Source organism: Cebus imitator, unplaced genomic scaffold (genome assembly GCF_001604975.1).
Source record: "Cebus imitator isolate Cc_AM_T3 unplaced genomic scaffold, Cebus_imitator-1.0 Scaffold45, whole genome shotgun sequence".
In the NCBI taxonomy this organism is placed as follows: Eukaryota; Metazoa; Chordata; class Mammalia; order Primates; family Cebidae; genus Cebus; species Cebus imitator.
The window spans coordinates 14761936-14788586 of NW_016107360.1; the positions used below are offsets into that span (position 1 = coordinate 14761936).

The 26651-nt window shown below is 49.1% G+C and overlaps 2 protein-coding genes across 4 annotated transcripts in view; both read left to right on the forward strand.

Moving 5' to 3' along the window:
* Positions 1-9385: 9385 nt before the first annotated feature.
* On the forward strand, positions 9386-14449 carry INMT (indolethylamine N-methyltransferase). Its single transcript, XM_017527110.2, is given in 5 exon segments — positions 9386-9571; positions 10277-10283; positions 11051-11174; positions 11176-11244; positions 12795-14449. Coding segments are annotated over 5 exon segments (777 nt in total). The 5' UTR covers positions 9386-9424; the 3' UTR covers positions 13225-14449.
* A 9855-nt stretch (positions 14450-24304) lies between these two features.
* MINDY4 (MINDY lysine 48 deubiquitinase 4) overlaps positions 24305-26651 on the forward strand; it is a 127746-nt gene continuing 125399 nt past the window's right edge. The window contains exon 1 of one of the 3 annotated variants that reach the window (XM_017527107.2): positions 24305-24465. In XM_017527107.2, coding sequence (XP_017382596.1) covers positions 24403-24465 — 63 coding nt within the window. In that variant the 5' untranslated portion in view covers positions 24305-24402. Of the gene's footprint in view, positions 24466-24805; positions 24961-26651 lie in introns of those variants that run through there. The other 2 variants (XM_037737943.1, XM_037737944.1) reach the window with 2 other exon arrangements.

Consider the following 26651-nt stretch of genomic DNA (forward strand, 5'->3'; position numbering starts at 1 on the left):
AATTTTTTGTATTTTTAGTAGAGACGGGGTTTCACCATGTTGACCAGGATGGTCTCGATCTCTTGACCTCGTGATCCACCCGCCTCGGCCTCCCAAAGTGCTGGGATTACAGGCTTAAGCCACCGCGCCCGGCCAATTGAACTTCTTTCAATTAAGAAAGTTTGTTTCCTCTGAGTCTTTCCACGACTTGCTAGCTCATCTTTTTTTTAGCCCTGAAAAATAACCCATTGTCTGGATGTGCTATAGCTATGCATTTACCTGTGGAAGGATATCCTGGTTGCTTCCAGGTTGTATCAATTAATAAATACAGATGCTATAGACATTTGTGCATGAATTTTTGTATGGACACGAGTTTTCAATTTCTTTGGGTAAATACCAAGAAGGAAGCGAGGGGAAAAGCTCCAGTGAGTAAGCACTTTTCAAACCTCTGCTTGCATCACTTTTTCTAAGGGCCAAAACAAGTCGTGTGGTCAAGCCCAGATTGGGAGCAGGGAGACGATGGAGAGAAAGAGCTCTGCTTCCTAATGGGAGAAGAGGCAAAGTCGTATTGCAAAGACTGGTGCCAACTGGAAAGGGAAGAATCTGTGGTCATCTTTGCCATCGATCCCATTCTTGTACATGCTTGCTTTTCAAAGTCTTGATGTTCTGCTTAAAGCATCAAGTTGTTAAGATCACGGCCCGTTTGCAATACAAAGAACAAAACAAAGCTATTGAACTAGATGGCTTCAAGGAACTTCTTAGTTCAAAGGGTGAAGTTTGCAGCAGCATAAGTCTATAACAAGTTTCACGTATTCAATTTATTGATTCAACACTTACTGAGCACATCTTATGTGCTAGGCACTAGGGATGCAGCTATGAACAAGAGAGAGGAGTTTCCTGCCTCAGTTACAATTTCTATGTCAGTGAGGCAAGGGCAATAGAGACAGGAAATAGAATAACATGTAAGATGAAGGAAGTAAATGGGTGATATGATCATGAATGGAGAGAGAGATGGGGGAAGCATCTACTCTATGTGGTAAGGGTAGGGATAGGTACCATTTGAGCTGAGATGTGGAATATGAGGAGGGGGCCAGGAATGAAGGCTGCTAAAAAGGACCCCCCTTCTCTCCTGCTTTCTCCTGCCCTTCTTGTTTCCTGTCATCATCTCTCTATTTCTAGATCAGTGCTTCTCAGACTTTAATGTGGGTACAGATCACCTTGAGATGTTAAAATGCAGATTGGATTTAGCAGGTCTGGGCTGGGACCTGAGATGCTACCTTTCTAACAAGTTCCTGGTGATGCCGCTGCTGCTCCATGGCCTGCTCCTTACACAGCAAGAGCCTGGAGGTGGGGTAGGTGCTGATGCAAGACAATGGAGCCAGGATCAAGGCAGTGGCGGGGCGATGAGGGCCGCTAGATGGATTTGAGGGCTGCTTAGGAGGTAATGTCAAGGCCTGGGGAAGCCAGTGGTGCAGATCAAGGGTGAGAGAGGAAGAGGGTAGGGTGGCACGCATGTGTCTGACATGGATGAGGCTTGCACAGGAGTATCCTCGCTGGGCTGGGGAGAGGGGAGGCAGAGCAGAGCTGGGGGGCCAGGAGATGAGCAGTGTGCTTTTGGACCTGCTCAGTTTGAGGGTCCCTGGGCTAGACCATTGGAGGCAGCTGGATACTGTAGTGGCGGGGAGAGGAGAGCAAGTAGGGCTGAAATACACAGCTGCTCAGTGGATGAACTTCTAGAAGTTGTGAGTGATTTTTGGATGCTGCCAGTGACATATCAACAGAGGCAGCTCACATGGCTCTGTCATGATTCAGAAGACCTTTTCCGATCATCAAGGATCCCAGGGCCTGAAGGATCTAGCACATCAGGGATCATCAGTTTACACTTAGACCGCTATTATGCAGCCCTGCTTTACCAACAGTGTGGAGCTCGGGCTGGGGGTAGGTGGAGAGGAAGTACTTTGAGCTCTGTACCCTTGGTTCCCAGGGTGGGTCTTGGATCAGCAACATCAGCATCCCTGGGGACGTTTGAGAAATGCAAATTATTTTGAGAAATGCAAATTATTTGCCCCCGCTCAGACCTATAGACTCAGAATCTGCATTTTGACAGGCTCACGAGCAGTTCATTAGCACAGTAGTTTGAGAAGTGCCCGCCCAGGCCAGCTGTTCTCAGTCTTCCATACGTTTGAATCGCTGGGGAAGCTTTACAAGGTACTGATGCCTGGGTGCACCTCCAAGAGTTTCTCATCTAATTGGGGTAAGGCCCAGGATTTTGGACTTTACAGCTGCCTAGATAAGTCTAATGGATATCCAGAGTGAAAATCCCTGCCCTGGCCCCACCCAACCTTCATCAACTGACTATAGCTGGGAATATTGAAGGTGAATAACTCTGTAGAAGTAACTTTGCATCTTTGGGCCTCAAGTTGGAAATCGACAACCCCTCCAGCTGCCCCCATTCCCATTCCCATGTGCCTGGTGGGAGCTTGGAGGAGGGCAGGCCCTATGGGAGGTTTCTGGGCAGTCCCAGAGTCCCCAGCTGTGAAGAGCCAGCTGGAAGGCGTTGGGTTGTGTAAGCTCAGCAGCCACAAATCCTCCCCAGGTCCCTACTGCCTGCCAGGCCAAGACAGGGAACTGCCAAGGTGAAAAGTCTAGTGGCATCCCTAGTCCTTGCCCTGGGAAGTTCTGGCTGGCAGGGAAGACTATTCAAAGACCAGAGGGAGGAGAGCCTACCAAGCCGGGGTAAGAGGAGGGGTAGGGATATTTTCTGGGTAGAGTGCCCAGGTCTTCCTTCCTCTCTCACCTGGAGAGAGAAGCTGGAGAAGTTAGGTGCCAACTCTAGGATGTGCCCAGGAACCTCATTATTTCCGGGAAAGTTCAGTTTAAGAAGCATTCCTTTCTATGGTTCCTTGCTACTCATAGCATGGTCCTCGGACCAGCAGCGTCAGCGTCCCTTGGGAGCTTGTTGAGAATGCAGAATCTCAGCCCTACTGGCTCGGATGTACTGGATCAGAATTCAGAGTTTAGCAAGATCCCCAGGTGACCCACAGGCACGTTGGTTTGGAAAACCTAATCTCCTGGGCTCTAGCTAAAATACAGTATCCAGGACCACGAGAGAAGTGGGTCCAAGCTTCCTAGAGGCCTTGTCCAAAGCTTTCCAGGCTCCTCCCGGTGGGCTGGCTCATGGTTCCTCTGCATGGTTAGGCCTGGCAGAAAAGGTGGCAGGAAATGGACCTTTCTCTCCTAAGGAGGCTCAACATGGAATCTCCTTTCTAGCCTCCACCTGCTGCTTCCTGCCCTGCACTGCCCTCTGGTGGCCATGGGAGTCATTGCCACCTGGCATTGCCCGCATCTCTGGCAGATCCAGGACCCAGGGATGAAACTGTCTGTTGCTTGTGGTAGATGGGGGAAGACTCATCACGGCCCTCTGATATAAGGCTCAAGGACCCCAAAAACATGATGGAGGCAGTTTGGAAAGCACTGAACTTTAGCAGCAGGATGGCAAATGGGCCAGGGGTGTTGGCTCAACCCTTCTCCCCATCACAGCTCTTTCCTTTACCGCTTGCTGGAGACTGTTCAGAGGTGTGGCATGGACTAGAGAGGAGGGGAGGAGTTCTGTGTTGCAAGCAGGTGCAGGTAGGAGGTTGCTGGACTGGCTTCGCGAGCTGTGTTGGTGGGTGCGGTCCCTGAGGCTGCAGCCAGAGTGTGCAGGGCCTCATGTGCTGTTGCTGAACCTGGCCCTTATCCCTGTGGGCCACGGTTTTTAGCAGGACAGAGCCTGGCCTGCACTGGATTTGGAAGGCATCTCTGTGGAGAACGGACTGGGGTTGGGGCACTGGGAGTAGAAAGACCTGTGAGGGGTCATGCCACATTTCGGAGCGTGGCTGGGGGCTTCATGTAGGCCTGGCCTGGGTGGAGAAATGCTGATACCCCTCCCACATCCCAGGGAGAATGGGGGAGCCCAGTGCTAACAGCCGGTTGGAACAGAGCTGGCTGTTTGAGTAAGAGGGATGTCCAGAGATGTATGACCTTGTGAAGGTCCTTCTAGGGATGTGGCCCCAGGCCTTCCCAGAGGTCAGAGCTCCCGTGTTCTTGGCCGTATGGATGGGTCCTGGCTCTGCCCTGCTGGTCAGCCTCAGCCAACCATTTCCAGAGGATCCATCACCACCAGGTCTGTCGTAACCTGCACAGAGCCCAGGCTCCAATGCTGCCTCTGCCCCTGACCACTGAACCCTCTGGGTGGACCCAGTCCCCTCCCTTCCCAGACCTTGGCTTCCTCACCTGTGGGAACAGGAGCTTGACCTAGAGGTCTTCTTTGCTCTCGGGTTGTGCCTTTCCAGTTTAAGAACCTGAGATCCTTTTCCTCTGGCGGAAAAACCAGGCTCCCCAGGACCCGTCCCATATCCCAGTCAGTGGGACATTTCATGTCTGTCGCAGATGCTCTTGCTGCCTCTTCCCATCCCCTTGGCATGCTGGGTGAACTTCCCATGGGCAGCACCTGTGAACCTTCACTTGAGATTCTCTCTTGGGCTGCGCTGTCCAAATACAGGCAAGTTGGATGTGCTGGGGAATTAACACCCCCTAGGAGCAGCTGTCAGTCATGACAACAGGAGGTGGTGGCAAGTGCTGCAGCTCCCCGGGTGGGAAAACTCCGAGCCATGTGCTCTATGCTGGCCCCAGAGCCCCCAGCACTATGGCATTCCAATTGCCCACAGCGGTAAGGGCTTGATGATACACCCTGTGTGGCTGCCTTCTCTGCTTTCCTTCCCATATCCTGATTGATGTTTCCTGGGATCTCCCCTCAAATCAACGGTCAGTACTCAAATCCTTGTCTTAGGGTCTGCTTCTAGGGGAATCCAAACCAAGATAGTATCCACCTAAGCCACTTTTTGTTCATGATCTTTGGTGCAGGGTAGTGTAAGGGACAGACCCCTAGGCGGGGTGCTGGGGGAACCCTTGTTTTTCACTTGTAAACTTGGGACCAGCTAACAGGAATGAAGAGGTAGGGCTGAGGCCTGACCTGCTTTTAGGGCAACTGTGGAGCAAGACTGTAGATGCTCTGGTCATGACTTCCCCTCTGGGGCAGGCCCTCCTCTGCCAGGCTGGCCTCAGACATTGGGGTCCTTGCAGGCAGCCACAAAGCAGACACCCTCATTGGTGGAGCAGGTCTCAGAGCAGCTGCTGAGGTGGAGTCACACCTCCGCACCTGGCAGCTGGCCTCCTGCACCACCTTTTCCACTGTCTCCTTTTCTGGTTGGAGCCCAAAGAACTTCTTGGAACCTACCAGATAGTGGGAGTGAGGGCAGCCATGGCGATCAGGTGCCCATCAGGCTTCAGCAGGCTGGCCAGGCTCTGAGGGGCCACCCAGTACATGTCCACATAGAGACAGGCATTCTTCAGGGGCACCTGGGTGACTCCAGTGGATGTGGCTTGGTCACATCACACTTCAGCAACCACGTGATTGTCCAGCAAAGCTGGTTCTCCCTCTCCTGCCACTCACTGCTATGGAGGGGTCACAGAGATGACATGATGATTATGACAGTAGCCCCTCAGCCCTCACCACTATCCTCTGGGCTAAACATGTGACTTAACCTGTTCAGCATTTCTTTGAGCAAGATAATATTTTTCCCATTATACAGATGAAGACACTGAGGCACAGACTTGCCCAAATCAATACCCCTGTGCATTTGCTTTTGCTGTATTTGGATCCTTTTTCTGTATTTCTGTATTCTGTATTTTTCTGTATTTTGGATTCCTATATGTGGGATTCCTGGGTCAGAGTTCTAAAAACTTTCAGTTCAACAAATAAGTTAGGCAAATAAACACCAAATTATTTTTCCAAAAGAAAAAACAGCGTTTTCTTCCTTTTAATTTTTTAGGACAAATATTTAATTTTTCTTGAACGAAATATGATATAATGTAACATAATATAGAATAATAAATGTGGTATTTTTTCTTTGGGCTTTCTTCAATCTAGGTATAGAAAATCCTCTCTTACTCAGAAGTATGATAATGATTTGTCTGTGACAGCTTCTGTGGTTGATTTTTAGAAAAATGTTTAGCCTTTATTTTGGTGTTTGGTGTGAGATGAGGGTCTGAGTAGCTGCTTGCAGCTCACCAGAGAAAGCAGAGTCTCATGTACACCAGCAAGTTCCTTCTCTGGACTCATTTCTTCACTCCACAGAGCCAGGCAGGAAGAGAAGTAGCGAGGTATCAGGGATCGTGGAAGGCTGGGATGGTAGTTTCCCTAATATTGTAAAGGAGCTTGATCCTTTTCTTATCTGTCTGGCTTTTCAAGTGGTCTTATTTCCTTGATAGGCAGCCTGAGATTTGCTCCTTTGCAAATTTAAACAGAAGTCCTATTAAAGGAAGTACTATTAAAACAGAAGTCCTCCTGAATTGGAAATGTCCTTGCTCTATTAAAAAAATCACTGTATAGAAAGGTGCCTAAGATGACGTACACATTCTTAAAAGGGCCTGAAGCTTAGCTCTGTCATAAACAAAATGTTGTCACATTGAAGAAGGCAAATCTTAGGATAGTGGTTCTCAACTGGGGACAATTTTTCCTCCCAGGGGACATTTGACAATGCCTGGAGACATTTTTGGTTGTCCCAAAAAATGTAACTTTGGAGTGTACTGGCATCTAGCAGGTAGAAGCCAGGGATGCTGCTAAAAATCCTACAACACGATTCAGCAACCCACCCCAACAAGGAAGGATCTGGTCTGAAGAGCCGATAGTACTGAGGCTGAGAAACTCGCTCTTAGACTATGTCCGTAAGAGGCTTCACTCTGGGCAGATTGCCCTAGTGCTGTTAGGACGCTTGGCCAGGCCAGAGTCAGGAGGCACGTAGGGATGGAGAAGGCCTGAGTGGCAGAGAAGCAGGTGGAAGCCAGAGGGTAGAGGCTCTGAATGCCAAGGGGAAGCAGGAGGCACTGGAGACCTTGCATTAGGAAAGGCATCCTCTGTCCATCCAAGGACATCCAATTGCAGCAGGATGTGTAGCTCTGGGAAGGATGGTCTCTCCCAACCCTGTACAGACCCCCTAGCTGCCCACGTCCTGCTGCAGGGGCTCTGTAATCCTGGATAGTACATGCATGTCTATGGTTCAGCCCCTTCAGTGTTAATGCTGGGCTTCTTCCATGTGCCTCCATATCTGCTCTCCATCCTCTCCAGGCTACTTCAAGTGCCAGGAGGCTGGCGTGTGGACTGTAGTCACCATTCCCTTCCTTTTAAATTTGGCAGGATATTGGAGGGAGGTAAGAGAATGAGGTCTGGGTGATTATTCTTTAGCTACTGTATTAGTCTGTTTTCATACTGCTAATAAAGACATACCCGAGACTGGGTAATTTATGCAGGAAGGAGTTTTAATGGACTCACTGTTCCACATGGCTGGGGAGGCCTCACAATTATGACTGAAGGCCAGGAGGGGCAAGTCACGTCTCACATGGATGGCAGCAGGTGAAAAGAGAGCCTGTGCAGGGAAACTCCCCCTTAGAAAACCGTCAGATATCGTGAGACTTGGTCACTATCATGAGAACAGCATGGGAAAGACCTGCCCCCATGGTTCAATTACTTCCTATCCGGCCCCTCCCACAACCCATGGGAACTGTGGGAGCTACAATTCAAGATGAGATTTGGGTGGGGATACAGCCAAGCCATATCAGCCTTTTTGCTGTTGGCTGCTGCAGGAGGCCCTCTCTACAAAGCTCTGTCTCTCTCTCAGTTGTGCTGGGATGATGGCTCCTCCATGCTGCGAGCCCTTGGGTTCTGTGATGGTGCTTTCTGTGGCTCAACTTGGCTAGGACTTGGTGCCTAGACAGGTGGTCAGTCATGATCCTGGCTGTGTGAGGGTGGTTTTGGATGAGATTCGCATTTAAATCAGTGGACTTTGAGTAAAGCAGACTGCCCTCCATAATGTGGGTGGGCCCCATCCAATCAGCTGATGGCCAAAGTAGAACAAAAGACTGACCTTCCCCGAGCAAGAGGGAATTCTGGCAGCAGCTGGTCTTTGGACTTGAACTGCAACATTGGCTTTTCCTGGTTCCACCCTTCAGATTTTGGACTTACCAGCCTCCACAATTACACGAGCCAATTCCTGAAAATAGATCCATTTTCTGTCAGTGTACACATCCTGGGCTCTGTTTCTCTGGAGAACCCTGACTAATAGAGGGTATCATGTGCCTTCCTTCTACCCTGCCCACTCCTTAGTTAGTACCATGCCTTTATTGCACACTCCTCCAATTATGTAACGCGAGCACTGCAGTTTCCTGCCTGCTCTGAGTGCCTTCTGCAGGCCAGCACGTTGGCTGCAGGCCTCCCTGGAGGCTGCCCAGGCGCCTGCTCCTTGGAAGCCAGGCCCCAGATGACCACCAGGTGTTGCTGCCTCTGCGGCATCCTCTGTCTCTTGGGCCCTGTGGATTCAGATTCTATTTGTTTACTTAAAGCCAGAACAAGGTATTCCTGTCCTTCCCACTTTCAGGGCAAGAGGCCTGAACCTCCACTGTAGCAGATTTATTTCTATCTGGTTTGTGGCCAAGTCAGAGCCATTTCTTGTGCAAAAAACAGAGACTGAGCTTTTCTCTGTCTGTGGGAGATTTTACAACCCAGCCCCATTTCAAAGAGAAGGAGACTGAGGCCAGCAGTATCTTACCTGAACTTACCTGGTGAGTCAGCGGCCAAGAAGTCAGGATCCCTCTGATAGTTTATGTTTTATGACCGGGCGCCCTTGTTCTCATTCATGGAGATGGATGATAATTTCTGCTCTTCTCCCAGTGGCCTGCACAGTGATGCCAAGTCAGCCATTCTGCTCTGCCTCCTGGGGTCTGAACTCTGTTCTCCAGCAGGGATGGGGGATGCATGAAGCTGCACCTACTGCCTGGCCTAGAGAGAGCCACTGGGCCCCCTGACCACCAGGGGACAAGCTGGAGATCTCACTGTGCCTGCCTGGCCTAGAGAGAGCCACTGGGCCGCCTGACCACCAGGGGACAAGCTGGGGATCTCACTGTGCACTCAGGTCACAATACCTGTGACTGGGGGAGTGGCTTTGATCCTCGCAGTAAGTGAAGTGGTCACATAGGTGGGGAAACGTGGATCCGACACCTGCTGGAGGCCACACAGCAGCATGTGGCTGGCAGGACTGAGAGTTGCACCTAGGGCTGGGCACCATCAATTGCCTTTGATGGACATGGGTTGGTCCCTAGAGAAAGCAGGGCCAGGGCAGCTGCAACCCCAGCTGTCATGGCTCTGGGGTTGGGGGAACCTCAGGTGTGTCAGTGTGGCTGGGAGGTGGTGAGGGATGCACTCCCTCCTGCATTCCCCTAGAAGGAAAAGCTTGAAAGACACACATGGGAGGAGCAATGGGATGAGGCTGGAGTGCTGGAGGTGGAGCCTGGAGAGCTTGGAGCCCTCATAAGACTGGACAGGCAGGAGGGGCCATATTTCAGGGCCACCATGGAGGGCGGCTTCACGGGGGGTGATGAGTATCAGAAACACTTCCTGCCCAGGGACTACTTGGCCACTTACTATAGCGTCGATGGCAGCCACTTGCCTGAGGTCGAGATGCTGAAGTTTTACTTGGAGTGTCTTCACAGAACTTCGGCCCTGGTGAGCAGAGGGTGGCCCTTCCCATCGAGCCGCTCTCCAAGGAACCTGGATGGGGATGGGGACAAGGTGTCCTGGGGACAGTCTGGTCTCCTCTAGGGGTTGCTGTGGGTGGGCCGCGGGAGCTGCTAGGGACCTGTCCCTCTCTTTGGATAGCTGTCATGCTGGAGGTTGGGTCTGTCTCCCCATGACTCAGGAGCTGTGTGCCAGCTGAGGGATCAGGATCCATGGGAAGAGCACAGCCCATGAAGTTCCCACACTGTTCTCCATTAGCCCCTAGGTCTTTGGAGTGGAGCAGAAAAGGGCTTCCAGGTCATCATCAAGTTCAGCCCTGCCCTTACACAGCCAGGCCTCTGGGGCCCCCAGAAGGCCAGGAGCAAACAGCAGGATTGTAGTGTGTTGGGTCAGGATTGCCTATTCCTGGAGCTTGCAGCCCAGATGTGGCTGTGATGAGGACCTGGAAAAGCCCTACCCTGGGACAAGGATTGTTAGGTGGGGTCTCAGCCCTGTTGCAAACCTGACAGCAAGGCCCTCAGGTTGCAAGGACCTAAACTGAGACATCTATACAATGGATGATGACTTCTGCCTTTCTCCCGGTGATCTCTTCCCTCCCCACGGTGACCCCATGATTTGGTGTATCTTCCTAGCTCAAGCAGCCATGTCCTCACTTTGGGCACTTGACTGGGTAACAGTAAGGTTGAGTCTCCTGGTGGTCTGGGGGATAAGAGGGGTTAAAATGTTGCCGAGCCTGAAGGAGCAGCAGGCCAGTATGGGGGGCAGAAATCAGAGAACAGCCAGACTGGGTGTGACCAAGCCTGGAAGGCCAAGTGATGGCCCCACACCAGGGCTCCAGACAGAATGTTGGAAGTCATGCTTCATTCCAGCTTCCAGGTGACCCTGGATTTACTCCTTGGGGCCATCTTCCCAGATCATCTCCTTAGCCTCTTGCTTCCTATTCTTGTACTCGTATACCCCTCCCACCTCCAAGGAATGAGAAACCCATCCAGGCAGGGCTGGACTTCCCAGGGACGCTCCTAGCTCCCAGTCAGCCTGAAACTTAAAGGGCCACTTCCCCCAGCATGTCCCCTCTAATCTCTGCAGCCCGAATCTTCTCTAGAGTAGGGCTTGGGTCTCTTTTCTCTGTCCCAGAAAGATTATACTCTTGGCTTATATTCTTGGCTGAAAGATATTGGGCAAATTGTTTAACCTTTTTCAGACTCAGTTTTCTAATTTATAAAATGAAAATAATGATAGTAATCACTACACAGGGTAGTTCTGAGGTGTAAATGGAAATGAATGCATATAAAATATTTAGCATGAGGCTTGGCCCACAGGAAGCCACCAATCTGTGATAACCACCATGCTTGGTGCTGCTTGCCCCTTGGGTAAGACCAGGGTGTGTGTCCTCATCCCTGTGTCTGTCTTGGGTCTCATTTCTGTTACCCATCCCTTACCAGTCTTTCCTTCCCACAGGAGGCCTCCAAGGGGACATGCTGATTGACATCGGCTCAGGTCCTACCATCTACCAAGTTCTCGCTGCCTGTGAGTCCTTCCAAGACATCACCCTCTCTGACTTTACCTACCGTAACTGGGAGGAGCTGGAAAAAGGATCCGGGGGCTTATGACTGGACCCTGGTGGTGAAATTCGCCTGTGAGCTTGAAGGAAACAGGTAGGGGTGCAGAGGTTGGGGAGGGTCTCCCAGACCTTCTTTCTCAGAGGGCTCTCTGGCCTCTTGGTTGTCTCTGACATTTTCAGGACAGTAGGGCCTTCAATATGACCAGAGGTCTTGCTGTAGGGACAGAGTAGATGGGCCCCCAAGTTTCAGGATTACAGGAGTTTCAGGGGCAAGTCTCTGATCATAGGACTATGTTGAGGTGTGATATAGCCAAGTATGAACACTGAAGACCAGGTGATAGAACCCTTCCTTCCTTCTTCTCTTTCTTCCTTTCCCTAATCTATATATCTACCTATCTTGTATATATCTAACCATCCATCCATATCCATCCAGGCACCCACCAATCCATCCATCCATCCATCCATATTCATCCATCCACCCACCCATCCATATCCATCCACCCACCACCCATCCATTCACCCATCCAGCCAGCCAGCCAGCTATTCACCCATCCATCCGTCCATTCATCCATCTATCGATATTCATCCATCCACCCACCCATCCATATCCATCCACCCACCACCCATCCATTCACCCATCCAGCCAGCCAGCCAGCTATTCACCCATCCATCCGTCCATTCATCCATCTATCGATATTCATCCATCCACCCACTCATCCATTCATCTATCTCCATCCGTCCATCCACCCACCCACCTATTCATTTCCATCAATCTGCCTGCCCATCCATCCATCCATTCATCCACCCACCCATTCATATCCATCCTTCCATCCAACCATATCCATCTATCCATCCACACATCCATCCATCCATCCACCCACCCACCCATCAATCCATCCATCCATCCATCCATGTCCACTCAAATTAATCCATCCACCCACCCATCCATCCTTCCTTCTTCCCTCTGTTGTCTGTACGTGTGCGACTATATGACATATAATTATGTGAACCCACCACCCAACCTGAGTACTCGGATATAATAAAGACTTACCTGTGCTTCTCTGTGACTCCTTGCCCCTGCCTTTCCCCACCTGAGGTAATCACTAATATGAATTTTATATTTATTCCCTTTTTTGAAAAAATCTTTTTCTTGTATACTTACGTATATCTAAACAATCTATTATTTAGTTTTAGTCACCTTTGAGCTTTATAGCAGAATAATTTGCCCTGTGTCATCTGGGATTTGCTTTTCATCACTCAACATTATATTTTTAAGATAGCTATATTCATGTATGATCTGTAGAAATTTATTAATTCATCCATCCATCCAACAGTGTTTGTTAACTGCCCCATCTGTGCTTGGGGTGGTTTTGTCCCTCCTCGGGATTAAGGGAAAGGGGCTCACATGAAATCAGAGAGAGAAAAGTTCCTTTAACTGTTCTGGTCCACTCTTGCTATCCATTTTTCTTTGGAAGAAACTGAGGATCAGATCGAAGAAAAGCCTGCTGTCAGGTCACACAGGGACTCAGGGAGAGCAATCCTTTGGGGATTCAGAGATCATCTCCATCTGCTAGTCGCAGTGGACTAAGAGTTCCCTTTGGAAACTTGAAGTGCCTCCCCGACTCCCTCCCTCTCTCTCTGCAGTGGCCGATGGCAGGAGAAAGAGGAGAAGCTGTGAGCAGTGGTGAAGCGGGTGCTCAAATGTGATGTCCACCTGGGCAACCCACTGGCCCCGGCTGTGTTGCCCCCTGCCGGCTGCATGCTCACCCTTCTGGCCATGGAGTGTGCCTGCTGTAGCCTTGATGCCTACCGTGCTGCACTTTGCAACCTTGCCTCGCTGCTCAAGCCGGGTGGCCACTTGGTGACCATGGTCACACTTCGGCTCTTGTCCTACATGGTGGGGAAATGTGAATTCTCCTGCTTGGCCCTGGAGAAGGAGGAGGTGGAGCAGGCTGTCCTGGATGCCGGCTTCGACATTGAGCAGCTCCTATACGGTCTCCGGAGCTACTCTGTCACCAGTGCTGCCAACACTGGAGTCTGCTACACTGTGGCTTACAAGAAGCCTGGGCCCTGAGCCAGGAGGGCTAGCCAGGGCTCTGGCCAGGCTGTGAGGCCGTGACCATCTGTATGCTAGAGAGGGGCGAGGAATGGATATTAACGGGCCCTGCTTTCAACACTAACAATCCATCTTCTGAAATTCTGAGATTCTAACATCCTTGCTTCAGAATTCTAAGTTTCCAACATTCCTCATTCTAGGATCCTAGGAGTGGAATTTTCCATTTTCTAATATACTAAGGCTTACAACTACCTTAGATGTGATCTGACTCCCATGTGACTGTGGAGCACCCAGGGATGTGGTTTCAGAGTCTGCCTAGTATGTTAAGGACAAGGAAACCTCTAGACAGCGGCATATTGGGGAATGTTTCATAACCAGGGAAAGCACTGAGATGTGGCGTCACCAATTTCTGTGGTGTAAACACTCCCACAGTGGTTGGTTTCAAGCTACCAGTGGTTTAATGACCTTCTCATAAATCTCCTAAACATTTTACAGTTGACTCTCATGAGCTGATTTGAGTCAGCTGGAATACAACACTTCCTCAGACTAAGGTCAGCAGATTTAGCAAACAAAAATACAGACTGCCCCAGTTCATTGAATTTTAGATAATAAATTTTTAAGGCTAAGTATGTCCCCAGAATTGTATGGAACATGCTTATCCTACACAATGATATGTTGTTCACCTGAAATTCAAATTTAGCTGGGTGTCCTGTATTTCATCCGTCAGTCCTACTTCAGACCCAAGAGTAAGGTACATGTATGCACTTTGGTCAAGCAATAGGCAGAGGCGGATATCCAGCCCTGCATGACTCATTGGGTTTGGTGCGCAGGTGAACACCTCTACTTGTTATATAACCTTTTTGTGTAAATTCATACTTGGCTCTCAGCCACTGTTGTCTGTAAAAGGTATACTTGTTGTGCTAACGCTATATAGGGGTGCTCTTGGGGCTTGGCTTGGCTCAACATGGCTTGACATGGCAGGTGCGCTGGTGCCTAGAGAGAGAGAGAGAGGGAGAGCCAAAGCTGTCCATCTTGCAAATGGACAGTAGGGAGCCAGGACACAGCTCGGCTTGCTTGTGCCCAGAGAGAGAAAGAGTTAAGCTGCTGACCAGCTGGCTGCACAGCTGTGTGTGGGAGCCGCAGGCTCAAGCAGCCGAGACAGGGCGGACAGCGTGAAAGAGCTAGTGCGAGTAAGCTGCTGATGAGAGCGGTGGCTGAGTAAAACCATATTCACCTGCTTATAGCTCCCGGATGTCCTTTCTGCCCATCTACCCAGTCCCCTCGGACTTCAGCATGGGCTGGACCTGGACCCCAGGACCTGATGCCAACTGAGAAGAGGAGCAGCCCAGGGATCAAGGCTGTCCCTGGTATATAAGGTGCCTTTGTGCAAATTAGGAAGAGGTGCTCCTGCAGGTGGACATTGCAGAAAGAAGTGTTCAGGGCTGATTAATTGAGACATGCTGTTCCATCTCCCCATGGAAGGGCTATGAGAACAAGGTACCTGTTCTGGGGAGACTAATTAGAGAAAAGTGTCCCTTCCTTAAGGCTGATTGGGTCACACACCTGAGCACCTGCCGGCCTCCCTTTCTCCCTCAGCCCCAACCTGTGCCTTTCTGTGGGTACACCCTGGGCACAGCAACCTTGATAAGAGCCAGGAGACCTGGAATCTAGTCTCAGCCCTGCCACTTATTTGCTAGGCTTCAATTCTCTGGGCCTCATATTCCTATCCATAAGATTTAATCTAATAATCTACAGGAACAGTATTATTATGAAATTCCATTTTACAGGTGAGGAAACTGAGGCACAGGCTTTCTCAAAGTAGCTATTAAGTAGATAAGCCGGGCTTATGAACCAAGCAGTCATTCCAGAGCCTGAGCTTAATCTGTACCCCGCGCTGTCATCTCACAGGGGACCCAGAAGAACATCTAACTAGGCTTGGAGGAAGTCCAGGAAGGCTTCACGGAGGTGATCTGTGAGCTGAGACTTAAGAGTGAATAGTTCACTGACTGCTGATGGAGAGAAGAAGGGCCAGCCATTCACAGCAGAGGAAAAACCTGTGTGTTGTGGCTAATTACACAAAAACCCATCTCCACCCCTAAGTCATGACCCCCATGGTCCGGAAGTAACATGAATATAAAAACAGAAGACACAAGAGATTTATTAGCCGTGTGGTACCCCCCACTTCCTCCTTACCCATGTTTACCACATCATAGGAGTCAAGTATCAAGGCCAAGCCAGACTTGGAGAGATGCCAGCAGAAACATTTCATAGGTTCAAAAGGATATGAATTTCCTAGTCTCTTCCTGACCCATGACCAACTCCTGCATCCTTATACAGGTGGAGCTGGAGGTTGAGGGGGCTGTGGGGAATTTGGGAAAGAGGAGGATGAACTCCCCACAGCTCTTTTGCCCTCTGCCTGTAAGCTCAGTCTCTCTTACTCTAGTGCATTCTTGGCTCCTTGCTGAGAAATGCTTCTTATCTTGTGACTCCATTCTAATCTCAAAAATCCTGCATTTATTCTTTTTCCTAGATCTCTGAAAAAACCCAAGGTCAGGGAACATGGTTGTTTACCAGAGGCATTTTAACTGCTTATCTATAAAGGAAAGGAACAAAAGTTGACTGTTCTGGTCATCTCAGCTTAGGCAGCACAGAGGTCATGGAGAAGTTTTCATAGGCAACTGTCTCTGCTTATGGGAAAAGCTATACAGACATGCAGTTGTGCACAAGCACAGAAGTGAGGCTCAGGCTGGTGTGAAGATCAAGGACTGTAAGACTTGAGCTCTGAGATCCTGCACATGGGCATGCTACATGTGCAATAAGAATGTGGGGTATCATGATTTGAGATCCTAATAAAAAGAACCAGAGGGGTAGAAACATGTCATCTTGAAACAAAAGAACACCAGTGTTCCAAAGATTGTTAATTTTTCTCCCATGCCCATTATGCCCTCCCTATAATCAATTTGTGGCACATCAGTATGGACAATCCCTCTGGGAATATCTGGTCTAGCAAACCCTAGAGAAAGAGACCACTGCCCCACAATTGATTGAGCTTTCACTCATTCTTGGAGATTTATAGTATTTTGGTTGAAAAGATAGCTGCTTTAACAAAAGACCCCCCATTCCCATTTCGAAAAATAGAAAACAAAACAAAACACCAAGCTCAAACCAGATGAAAGTGTATTTGTCTCACCTGTAACTATCTGAAGTCCATGTCACTGTGTGACTCTGCTCCATGCAGTGATTCAGGGAACCAGGTTCCTCCATCTTACTTCTGCCAACACCCAAGGTAGCACACTTAAACTTGAGTGAGCATCAGAAGTATCTGGAAGTCTTATAAACACAGATTGCTAGGCCCCACCCTGAGTTTCTGATTCAGTAAATCTGATGTAGGAACTGGGAATTTGCATTTCTAATTTTCAAGTGGTGCTGATGCTGGTGTTTGTGGGGCAGCTACACTTTTGAGAATCATTGTTCTTAGGTGTTGCTTTTGTCTTTAGGGTCACCGTACATGCTCATTGTTGCAGCTGGTGCTCTGGCTTACGGGAGAAAAAAGAGTATGAAAGAGATGGGGCCTGGTTTTAAGGCACTGGCCCTCTTATTCTGCTGGTGACAACTTAGTTCCATGGCTGCCTCTGACTTCAAGAAAGGCTGGCAAATATCATGTGGCTTGGAAGTCATTTGCCTAGCTCCAAACATATAACCATGCATGAAGGAAAGAATGGATTCTATTGAGCAACTAGCAGACTTCACACAGGACTCTGCCACTTTGGGAGCAGTTTCAATTCATTTACTTAGACCAGAATTTTTATGAAGAATGTTACTTTGAAGGATACTATGTTATGATTTCCAAAGAGTATGTGCATTATTTCAACAGGAATTTTTCACAGGGAGGCACTGACAGCTATGTCTGAAGGTTTGGGGTCTGCACTTGCTGGTGAAAACATCAGAGTGTGAAGCAACTGCCAAAAAATCTCGGCTTGCCCCAGAGAAGGCACCATTATCTGGACAGCATCCGAGGAGCTTTGATCAAGAATTTCCTAAGGCCATTCCAGGGCAAGTGTGCAGCAAAGTAGGTTGGTGTTTGTATTATTTAGGGATGTGTACGTGTGCATGTGCATGTGTGTATGTGTGTGATTTAATTGGTTCTTTTTCTCTGGGGACACCCTTCTTACTCCCTTGATTTATTTTAAGGAATTGGCTCACATGATTGTGGGGACTGGCAAGTCTGAAACCTGCAAGGCAGGCTGGCAGGCTGGAGACCCAGGGAAGAGCTGATGTTGCAGCTTGAGTCCAAAGGCAGGCTGGAGACAGAACACTCTCCTCCTTGGGGAACCTTCGTCTTTTTCTTTTAAGCTCATCAACTTACTAGATGAGGCCCATCCACAGTACGAAGGATAAGCTGTTTTACTCAAAGTCTGCACAGCAACATCTAGGCTGGCATTTGACCAAAGAGCAGGGTATCATGGCCTAGCCAAGTTGACACATGAAATTAACTACCACATTGGTGGAGAATTACACATTCTTCTTGATTAAAATGGACATTTTCTCAAAACGCTATGGGATCCCTTTGCTATCTTCTTACCTCTCCCCAGCCAGTCCCCATGCACAGACCTGCACAAACAGCTGGGCCTCACCATTCCTGACAGTGAGGAGGTCTTGAATGCACCAGGCCTAGTGAAAGACCAACACTCTCACTGGGGTGATGGCTGTCCCAGCTCCTCTTACTAGAGCCTGGCTGCGGCCTGGGTCCCCCCTCCATCTCCAGTCTCATGTTGGTGACCATGTGGATACAGCCTGGGAGCAAAGATTGGGAGGTGGTGGATGAGATAGAGCCATGTGTGTGTGGGGGGGGGAATTGTGTAAATAAGCTGTTCCTTCATATTGCCAAGGACAGTGGCCTGGGCTGGACCCCCATCCTGGCCTCTGGGGGTGGTGGCCAAACAGCTGGGAAGGTCTGAGGGTCATATTACTAGAAGGAGTTTCACCATGTTCTTCCAACCCAGCTAGTCCAGACATGTTGCATTTGGTCAGATCCCTGTTCCCAGCCCCCAACCCTGACAGCCAGTCCCTGGGAGGACATGGTTATGGGGACAAGCATGTGTGCTTCTGTTCTCTGGAACCCCTGATCCAAGCCCTCCAGACCCTCAAGGAGCCCTCGGTTGGAGGGGGTTCATTCGGTCAGTTGCCTCCCTGGAGCATCCCGGAGGAAGCAACACTTGACCCTCACAATCTTGCAAAAGATCTAGCCCCCCATGTAGCAGGCCTCACCTCCCTGCTCTAAGCCCCAGAATACATTGAACCCATCCTGCTGCCAGAACCGAACAGGGTACCAGACAGAATTCAGGGGGTCTAGAAATTCCTGTGGGTGGACTCACATAAATGCAGGAGCTCATCGACTCAGAAATGCACAGAGCCATAGCTGTATAGTGACGGATAGGATTTCTCTCTCTCTCTCACACACACACACACACACGCACTTTTCTCCTCTGTGTGACACCTGTATTATCAGGCAAGGCCATCTAAGTTGTCCCTCCAATGTAAAGTCCATTGAATTTTCCTCCCTCCCTTCCTTCTATACCTCAGGGACAAAGAGTTAATTAATAACACAACTCATGTCAATTCATGACATCCTGTCATCATTGGCCCTTGAGAGTCCATCTTTCATTAACTACTGAATCAATAGAAATAATATAAAAGATGCTTAAGAAACAAATACACTCATGACAGCCAGAGCACTGATGAATACTTATCATTACCTACGCCTTTCTCTTCTGCCATGTCTTTGACCTTCCCTTTCCCAGGTAACTACTGACCTGAATCACATCTTCATTTCCTTGCTTTTATTTTTATAAACCTTTATCAAAGCTCTATTTTCCTACAAGAAATTATTACTTGTTGGTTTAACAGTGTGTACAAAGATTTTATGCTGCTTGTCATCTTTTAGAAGTTAACTTTTGCACTCACATTCCCATTGTTAAGATTCCATATGTATTTCCATTGTATTGTTGAGAAGGTGAATGAAATGACTGCCTATCACTAAGGAGATACAGGCTCATCTTGGCTAAATCTGGCTTTAGGTCCATCAGTAACATGGAGAAATTATTGCTTTCTGGGTATCACAAAAGCATGCTTTACAGTTCTTGCTTATTTAGCAGGCTCCATGGGTTTATCTCTGTTTTATGAAACCTGGAAAAGCATTTCCTTTGCTTTTTAAGTGATTGCAGATATTTACAATGATTGGGTCCTTATTTTGATGGCATGACTGTTTTTTATCTCCAGCATGTTTTTTTTTTTAAATAAGACCTCAATCACCAGTCAAGGTCAGACAGGAGAGCAGGGGTCCCTTAGGTTGGTGAGAATGTTTCAGCTCACAGGAACATGATGTAGAGAAATCAGGTTTCCTTGTGGAGGACTGGTGGAAAAGAATGGGACACATGATGCAATCTAGTCTTTTTTTTTTTTTTTTTTTTTTTTGAGTCGGAGTTTCGCTCTTGTTGCCCAGGCTGGAGTGCAATGGCGCAATCTCGGCTCACCGCAACCTCCGCCTCCTGGGTTCAGGCAATTCTCCTGCCTCAGCCTCCTGAGTAGCTGGGATTACAGGCATGCGCCACCATGCCCAGCTAATTTTTTGTATTTTTAGTAGAGACGGGGTTTCACCATGTTGGCCAGGATGGTCTCGATCTCTTGACCTCGTGATCCACCCGCCTCGGCCTCCCAAAGTGCTGGGATTACAGGCGTGAGCCACCGCGCCCGGCGGCAATCTAGTCTTTCCCAGATTTCTGGCAGCACACCCTCTGCCCTTCCACGATGACCAGATGGCCTCTTTTACTTGCCACCTTAAGATTGTGTTAAGGTTCTTTTATTCCCAGGAGCCAGCTATGTGCCTGGAGAAAGAATGCATTCCTTTACTTCTCTTGCTTAACCTTTCATTCCAATGTGAAAAAAAAAGTTTCAGGGCCAGGAAAGTGACAAAGTCACACACACACACACACACACACACACACACACACACACACACACACTTTTAACCATGTCTAGCCTAAGTTTTACCCGGACCTCCGATTGGGGCAGTTGTCTCCCAGCTAGTCTCCCTGCTTCCATACAGTAAGTCCTCATTTAGCATCATCCACAGGGTTTTGGAAATTGTAGCTTTCAGAGAAATGACATATAACAAAACCAGTGTTACAATAGGCTAATTGCTATAAATAAGAGTTGAGTTCCTGGCATACTTTTGGTCCCCAAAATATCACCAAACATCTAAATGAAGAGCAAGATGCTTCAAATATTAAACATTGGAATAAATGTAAGCTATACATATAATTAAGAAAAATTCTTTAAAAAGTGAGATAATTACTTACGCACATATTCCAGTTCAGGGTCAAGAGTGGTCAGGGCACAAGGCCTGCCCTGGACAGGACAACATTCCATCACAGGAAACACACCCACACCCATATCCGTAGACACACACATTCGCCCAACATGCACACCTTTGGGATGATGGAGGAAATTCATGCAGACATGGAGAGAGCCTGCAAACTCTGCACAGATGGTAGCCCCAGCTGGGAACTGATATTTTATTTTCCTTTCAGCGTCATAACCAAACGATGTTGAAGGAAGCGACGTTTTTGAGGATCCGTTGTACTTGCCCCTCTACCATCTATTCTCAACACAAAAACTAAAGGGATCCTGTCAAACCTATGTCAGATCCTGTCTCCTCTCTGCCCAAAACTCTCCAAAGGATTCCCCTTTCAGAGGAAAAGCTGATCCCTTCTGATGACTCTATACCATAAGGCCCATTTCTATCTCCTCTCCACTCTCTCTGGCCTCTGAATTGCACAAGCACTCAGGCTGGACACCCTCGCAGGCCCTCTGCTTTTGCCGTTTCCTCTGTCTGCAGTGCTCTTCCTACAGGTCTTTGCATAGCTCACATCCTCTCTTTCTTGCTGAAGTTCTACCATCTAAGTGACCTTACCTAGTCATCTTTTAAAAATTATGATTTCTGCTCCCCATTAAAAGTCTTCCTATATGCCTTCCATGCATTTGTTTTCTCTTTAAATCTATGATTTTTGGGGGCCAGGTGCAGTGACTCACTCCTATAATCTCAGCATGTTGGGAGGCCGAATATCTTCAAGCCATCCTCAAGGCAGAAGGATAGCTTGAGGCCAGGAGTTGAAGACCAGCCTGGGCAACACAGTGAGACCCTATCTCTAAACAAACCAACCAACCAGCCAACCAGGTATGGTGTTGCATGCCAGTAGTCCTAGCTCCTTGGGAGGTTGAGGCAGGAGGGTCACTTGAGCTCAAAAATTTGAGCTTACAGTGAGCTATGATTGTGCCACTTGAACCCTCCCTAGGTGACAGATGAGATACTGCCTCTAAAACAAACAAACAAATGAATAAATCTATGATGCCCTTTAAACCATCTGCCATGCTCCCTATGAGTTTTCTATGCATTTACAACTTTTTCCTGTCCATCTCCCCATTTCCATCTTTCCCCATCTTCTCTCTCTAAGAAGACATATATTTTACAGTGCTAAATCTGCAGCACTCATACATCTGGCACATGGTAAGGGCTCAACAAATATTTTTTAAAAGAATAAATTAATGGAGGAGTGAATGATTTTTTTTCTCTTTTCACTCTGATCTGCCTCCATGGGGGAAATCTCTTTCCTCTGACCTACTATATAACACCTACTATCTGTGATACACAACAGCAGTCCCCAACATTTTTAACACCAGGGACCAGTTGAGTGGAAGACAGTTTTTCCATGGGAGGTGGGGGGATGGTTTCGGGATGAAACTGTTCTACCTCAGATCATCAGGCATTAGATTCTCATAAGGAGTGTGCAACCTAGATCCCTCGCATGTGCAGTTCAAAATAGGATCTGCAATCCTGTGAGAATCTAATGCTGTGACTGATTTGACAGGAGGTGGAGCTCAGGTGGTAATGCTCCCTTGCGGCTACTCACCTCCTGCTGTGTGGCCTGGTTCCTAACAGGCCACAGACACATACTGGTCCACAGCCCGGGGGTTGGGGACCCCTGATACACAATCTCTTACCGAGTATAAATCTGTCTCATGTTATTCTTTTATTATTACACATCAGCCATCGGTGTGTCTTCACAGCTGGAACATGAGGGCCTCTGGACCAAGCATCACACTGTCTCCTGCAATGCCGCCCTTCTCTCTGTACGTATAAGAGCGTATGGCTCTTTCTCACATAGGACACCATGTTCAAAAGAGGCCTCTCAAAGAACCATCGCAGATTGAGAGGGAGAAATGCCTGGAGGTTGCAATGCAATGTGCCACATTACGGCCACGTCCTATGGAGACTGTATAGGGTGAGACAGTTGCTTCCCAAGTGTGGTGCATGTGCCAGTCAGTGGCGGTTGTAAGGTGATTTAGGTGAATGCATAACTTTCTGGTTTTGTGGTTTTTTTTTTTTTTTTTTTTTGAGACGGAGTTTCGCTTTTGTTACCCAGGCTGCAGTGCAATGGTGCCATCTTGGCTCACCGCAACCTCCGCCTCCTGGGTTCAGGCAATTCTCCTGCCTTAGCCTCCTGAGTAGCTGGGATTACAGGCACGCGCCACCACGCCCAGCTGATTTTTGTATTTTTAGTAGAGACGGGGTTTCACCATGTTGACCAGGATGGTCTCGATCTCTTGACCTTGTGATCCACCCGCCTTGGCCTCCCAAAGTGCTGGGATTACAGGCGTGAGCCACCGCGCCCGGCCTTGTGTTTGTTTTAATGTATATTAGAGATTTAACAAGCACATAAAACCCAAGATCTTGTGGATATTACTGCTTGGGAACATTTTCCTTTTAAAATAAATTGTAAAACATGTATGTGGATTTAAAGAAAATCATCCATAAGTAGCAGTATAGGTGTTAAGGGCTGAATTGTGTCCTTCAAAATTCCTGTGTTGAAGTCTTAATGCCTGGTACCCCAGAATGTGACAGTGTGGGATAGGAGCTTTAAAGAGGTGATTGAGTGGAAATGAGGCCATTAGGGTGGACCCTACCGCAATACAACTGACGTCCTTATAAGAAGAGATTAGGACTCAGGCACACACAGAGGGCTAGACGTGAAGGTACAGGGAGAAGGTGGCCATCTATAACAGAAGCCAGGGAGAGAGGCCTCAGAAGAAACCCTCCAGCAGACACCTTGATCTTGGCCTGTAGCCCTCAGAACTGGGAGACCATACATGTGTCGTTTAAGCCACCTGGTCTGTGGTACTTTGTACGGCCCCTCAGCAAAGGAATGCAATAGGTAACATGCAGAAGTGGCAAAGATTGTGAAGGTGGAACCCAGGTGACTAAGTTTAGGGAAAATGTATCAGGCTTGATTAGAAACCCAAGCGGCAAAGAGTGTGAAGGTGGAACCCAGGTGACTAAGTTTAGGGAAAATGTATCAGGCTTGATTAGAAACCCAAGTGGCAAAGGGTGTGAGATGGAACCCAGGTGACTAAGTTTAGGAAAAATGTATCAGGCTTGATCAGAAACCCAACTTTCCCAGTACCCAGCTGTGTGTGCCTCAGCAAAATCTTAGCCTTTCTGAGTCTCAGTGTTTAGTTTTAAAGAATGGGGCCGATAGCAACCACTTGGCCAGGAAGTTGTAAGGATTAAAAGTGCCATTGTGTCTTAAGAGCTTGGTGATCAATAAATGGCAGTCTCATTACGAGAAAGCAGGCGCTGAGGGGGTTAGGAACGTGTCCTTTGATTTCGGTGCCCAAAAGGCAGAATCCTGGGCTTCCTTGCCCCCACGGTCCAGGCCTGCCAAGGTCGGTGGCGTTGGTGGTCCCAGAGGCGGCTGTGGTGCTGAGGGTGCACCTAAGGAGGTCACTTCTTAGTCCTCCAGAAACAAGGAGGCAGACATTCTTCCCATTTTATGTCTAGGGAAATGGAGCCTGGGAGCTGGGCGGTAATCAGCCCTAGGCCTCTCAGGTGACTAGGACCAGAGTGAGGACGCCAAGCCCAGAGCCCATGGGCGGGGCCCTGGGCCGCGCATGGGCGCCCTGGCTGCGGCCTCCCATTCTGAGACGCGAGTTTGCAAGACGCTCCACCCCTTCCCGCCCGCCCCAAGGAAGGGGAGGAGTTCTCGTCGCACGGACGCCGCCGTCGCCACGGCAACGCGGCCATACTGCGCCCAACCGACTTAGCGGCCCGGCGTGGGCCTCGTGGGCAGAGTCGGAGCCATGGACAGCCTCTACGTGGAGGAGGTGGCCGCTTCCTTGGTCAGGGAGTTCCTCAGCAGAAAGGTAACGGCTCGCCCCCTCCAAACGCCGGGCAGTGGCTCTAATTTGGGGGGACTATTGGGGTCTTTGCACCTTCAGGAAGGGAGCCCGTCCCCTGCCTGCTGCCTGCTCCTGAGATGCCCCAAAAGAGCGCCGCTTTCCCGGGACAGGGGAAACTACATTTCCCACGAGGCGTTTCTGCGGTTGCCACCAAGCGCTTCTGCAAGGCAGGATTTGAGCCCCGTGCGCTGCCCTACTGGGGCATCCGCGCTCCGGAGCGGCTGCAGCTGGGGAGGGGGCTCCGGGGCCGCGTCGAGCAGTCCCAGCGCGGGCGCATAGCGGGCAGGCCTGCGCCCCAGCCTGGCTGCCGGCCTCCGTGCGCGAACCACGCAAGTCGGGGTTCCGCTCAGAAAGAACTTCTCCCCAGAGGAAACCCCAAAGGCCCAGAAAAGTTCTTAACAGTCAAGCCCTTAGTCATTTTAGTCAACAGTGGGAATTCCAGTGGTTGCTTCAGTTTTTGTAAGTTTTCCTATTTTATCCCAGGAGAGTTTTTGCAGTGTTCACAGCTGGGAAGGTCCTTCGCTGTCCATCCACCCTCAGGGTGGAGATGGGGACCTCGGTGGGGAAGGAGCTCGCTGTGGGTCTTGGCATGGTAGTAGAGGGGGACACCCATCAGTTCATTCGCTCTGGATTTGGCTATCCTTGCATGTCATACTGTGCTAGGGCTCTGGGCACTTGTCTGGTATGAAAACATACACGTAATTTTTTGAGTGGAAAAAAAGGGAAAGACTTTGAAGTCAAATGGAGGGGGTTCAAATATTTGCTACTAGTTTGCAGCGTGAATCTGGATACTTTACTCATCGCCTCAATCTCCTTATCGGTAAAACACGATAGAATAAGACCCTTTTCAGATTTATAATGAGGATTAATAATTACCTGTGGGCTAGCATTGGATCTGACATATAGATACAATGTGCACTTGGGTGTTCAACTTTATACCTCCCCCCACCCTCACTGTCTCTGACACCAAACAGGTGTCCCTGAAGTGCACCTGTTTGGGAAGTGTCTTTGTGTGTTTTTATCATTTATTTGAAAAAATTTTTAAATGCATTTGGCTGTGTTTAAATGCATCTGCCCTGTTTTTATGGTGAATTGACCTTCCACCACCAAGTCCTGGCTGCATATTGGATATCAGTGACACACCCTGGGAAGCTGACTGTTACCATCATTTAAGCCTGGGTCACTGAATAAAACTCTTAGAGAGGGCTTCTTCATGTTCTTTCTTTCTTGAGTATAGATGAAATCCATTGTCCTCACTGACATCTGAGCCTGCCTTGTAGCTGGACCCCAGCTTACCATCTCAATCTCATTTCCAGCCTTTCCCATGTCCACTCCACATCTGCCCCACCCCCTCACCCCGCCCACTTGACATGGCCAAGTTCTCCTGGTCGCTTCTGCCTCCCATGTTTTATCTGGGCACACTAAGGCCCTAAGAGTAGAAAGGAGTTGCCCATAGTTATTCAGAAAGTCACAGGGAGCTGGGACTGCAGCCCAGGGATACTGCTTTCTCATCGCCTTCAGTTCCAGGCAGAGACCACATGCTCCTCCCAGGGTTTTGCACAAGCAGTCATTGCACCCAGCAGTAGTAACCAAGAGAGCTGCCACCATGGTGCCAGGTATCTTCTAGGCACAGGTTCGTTTTCTCAGATCCCTGTAACAGTCCTGAAAGATAGGTGTAAGTATTCCCTTTCACATAAGAGTATCGTGAGACCAGGAGGCCAAGAAACTGCCCAGGGTGAGCGGGTCAGACCATATCATTCCCCTGCTCAAACCCCTCTACTGGTTTCCCATTGTAATTAGACTTTGAGTCTCTCTATGACTTGGCTTTGGCTACCCTCAGACCTCATCTTCTGTGACTGCTTGCTCCACCCTCTACCCTCCAGCCACCTTGGCCTGCTTGAACTCACCAAGTGTGGTCTGCCCTCAGGGAGAGTCACCATAGTCTCCTGGAGATGGCAGGGTACACTGAGGCGACTCTTCTGCTGCCCTGGCCTCTTGGGTCTGTGGCTCCACTCCTGCTGTGACTGTGCCATCCTCCTCTGCCACCTTGCTCCATGGTCATGAGCTGGGATTTTCATTACCAATACTGTGCCCTTTCTGTAATCTCAATTCCAAGCTTCCCACCTGTCCATATTTCCAGCTTTTCCCCC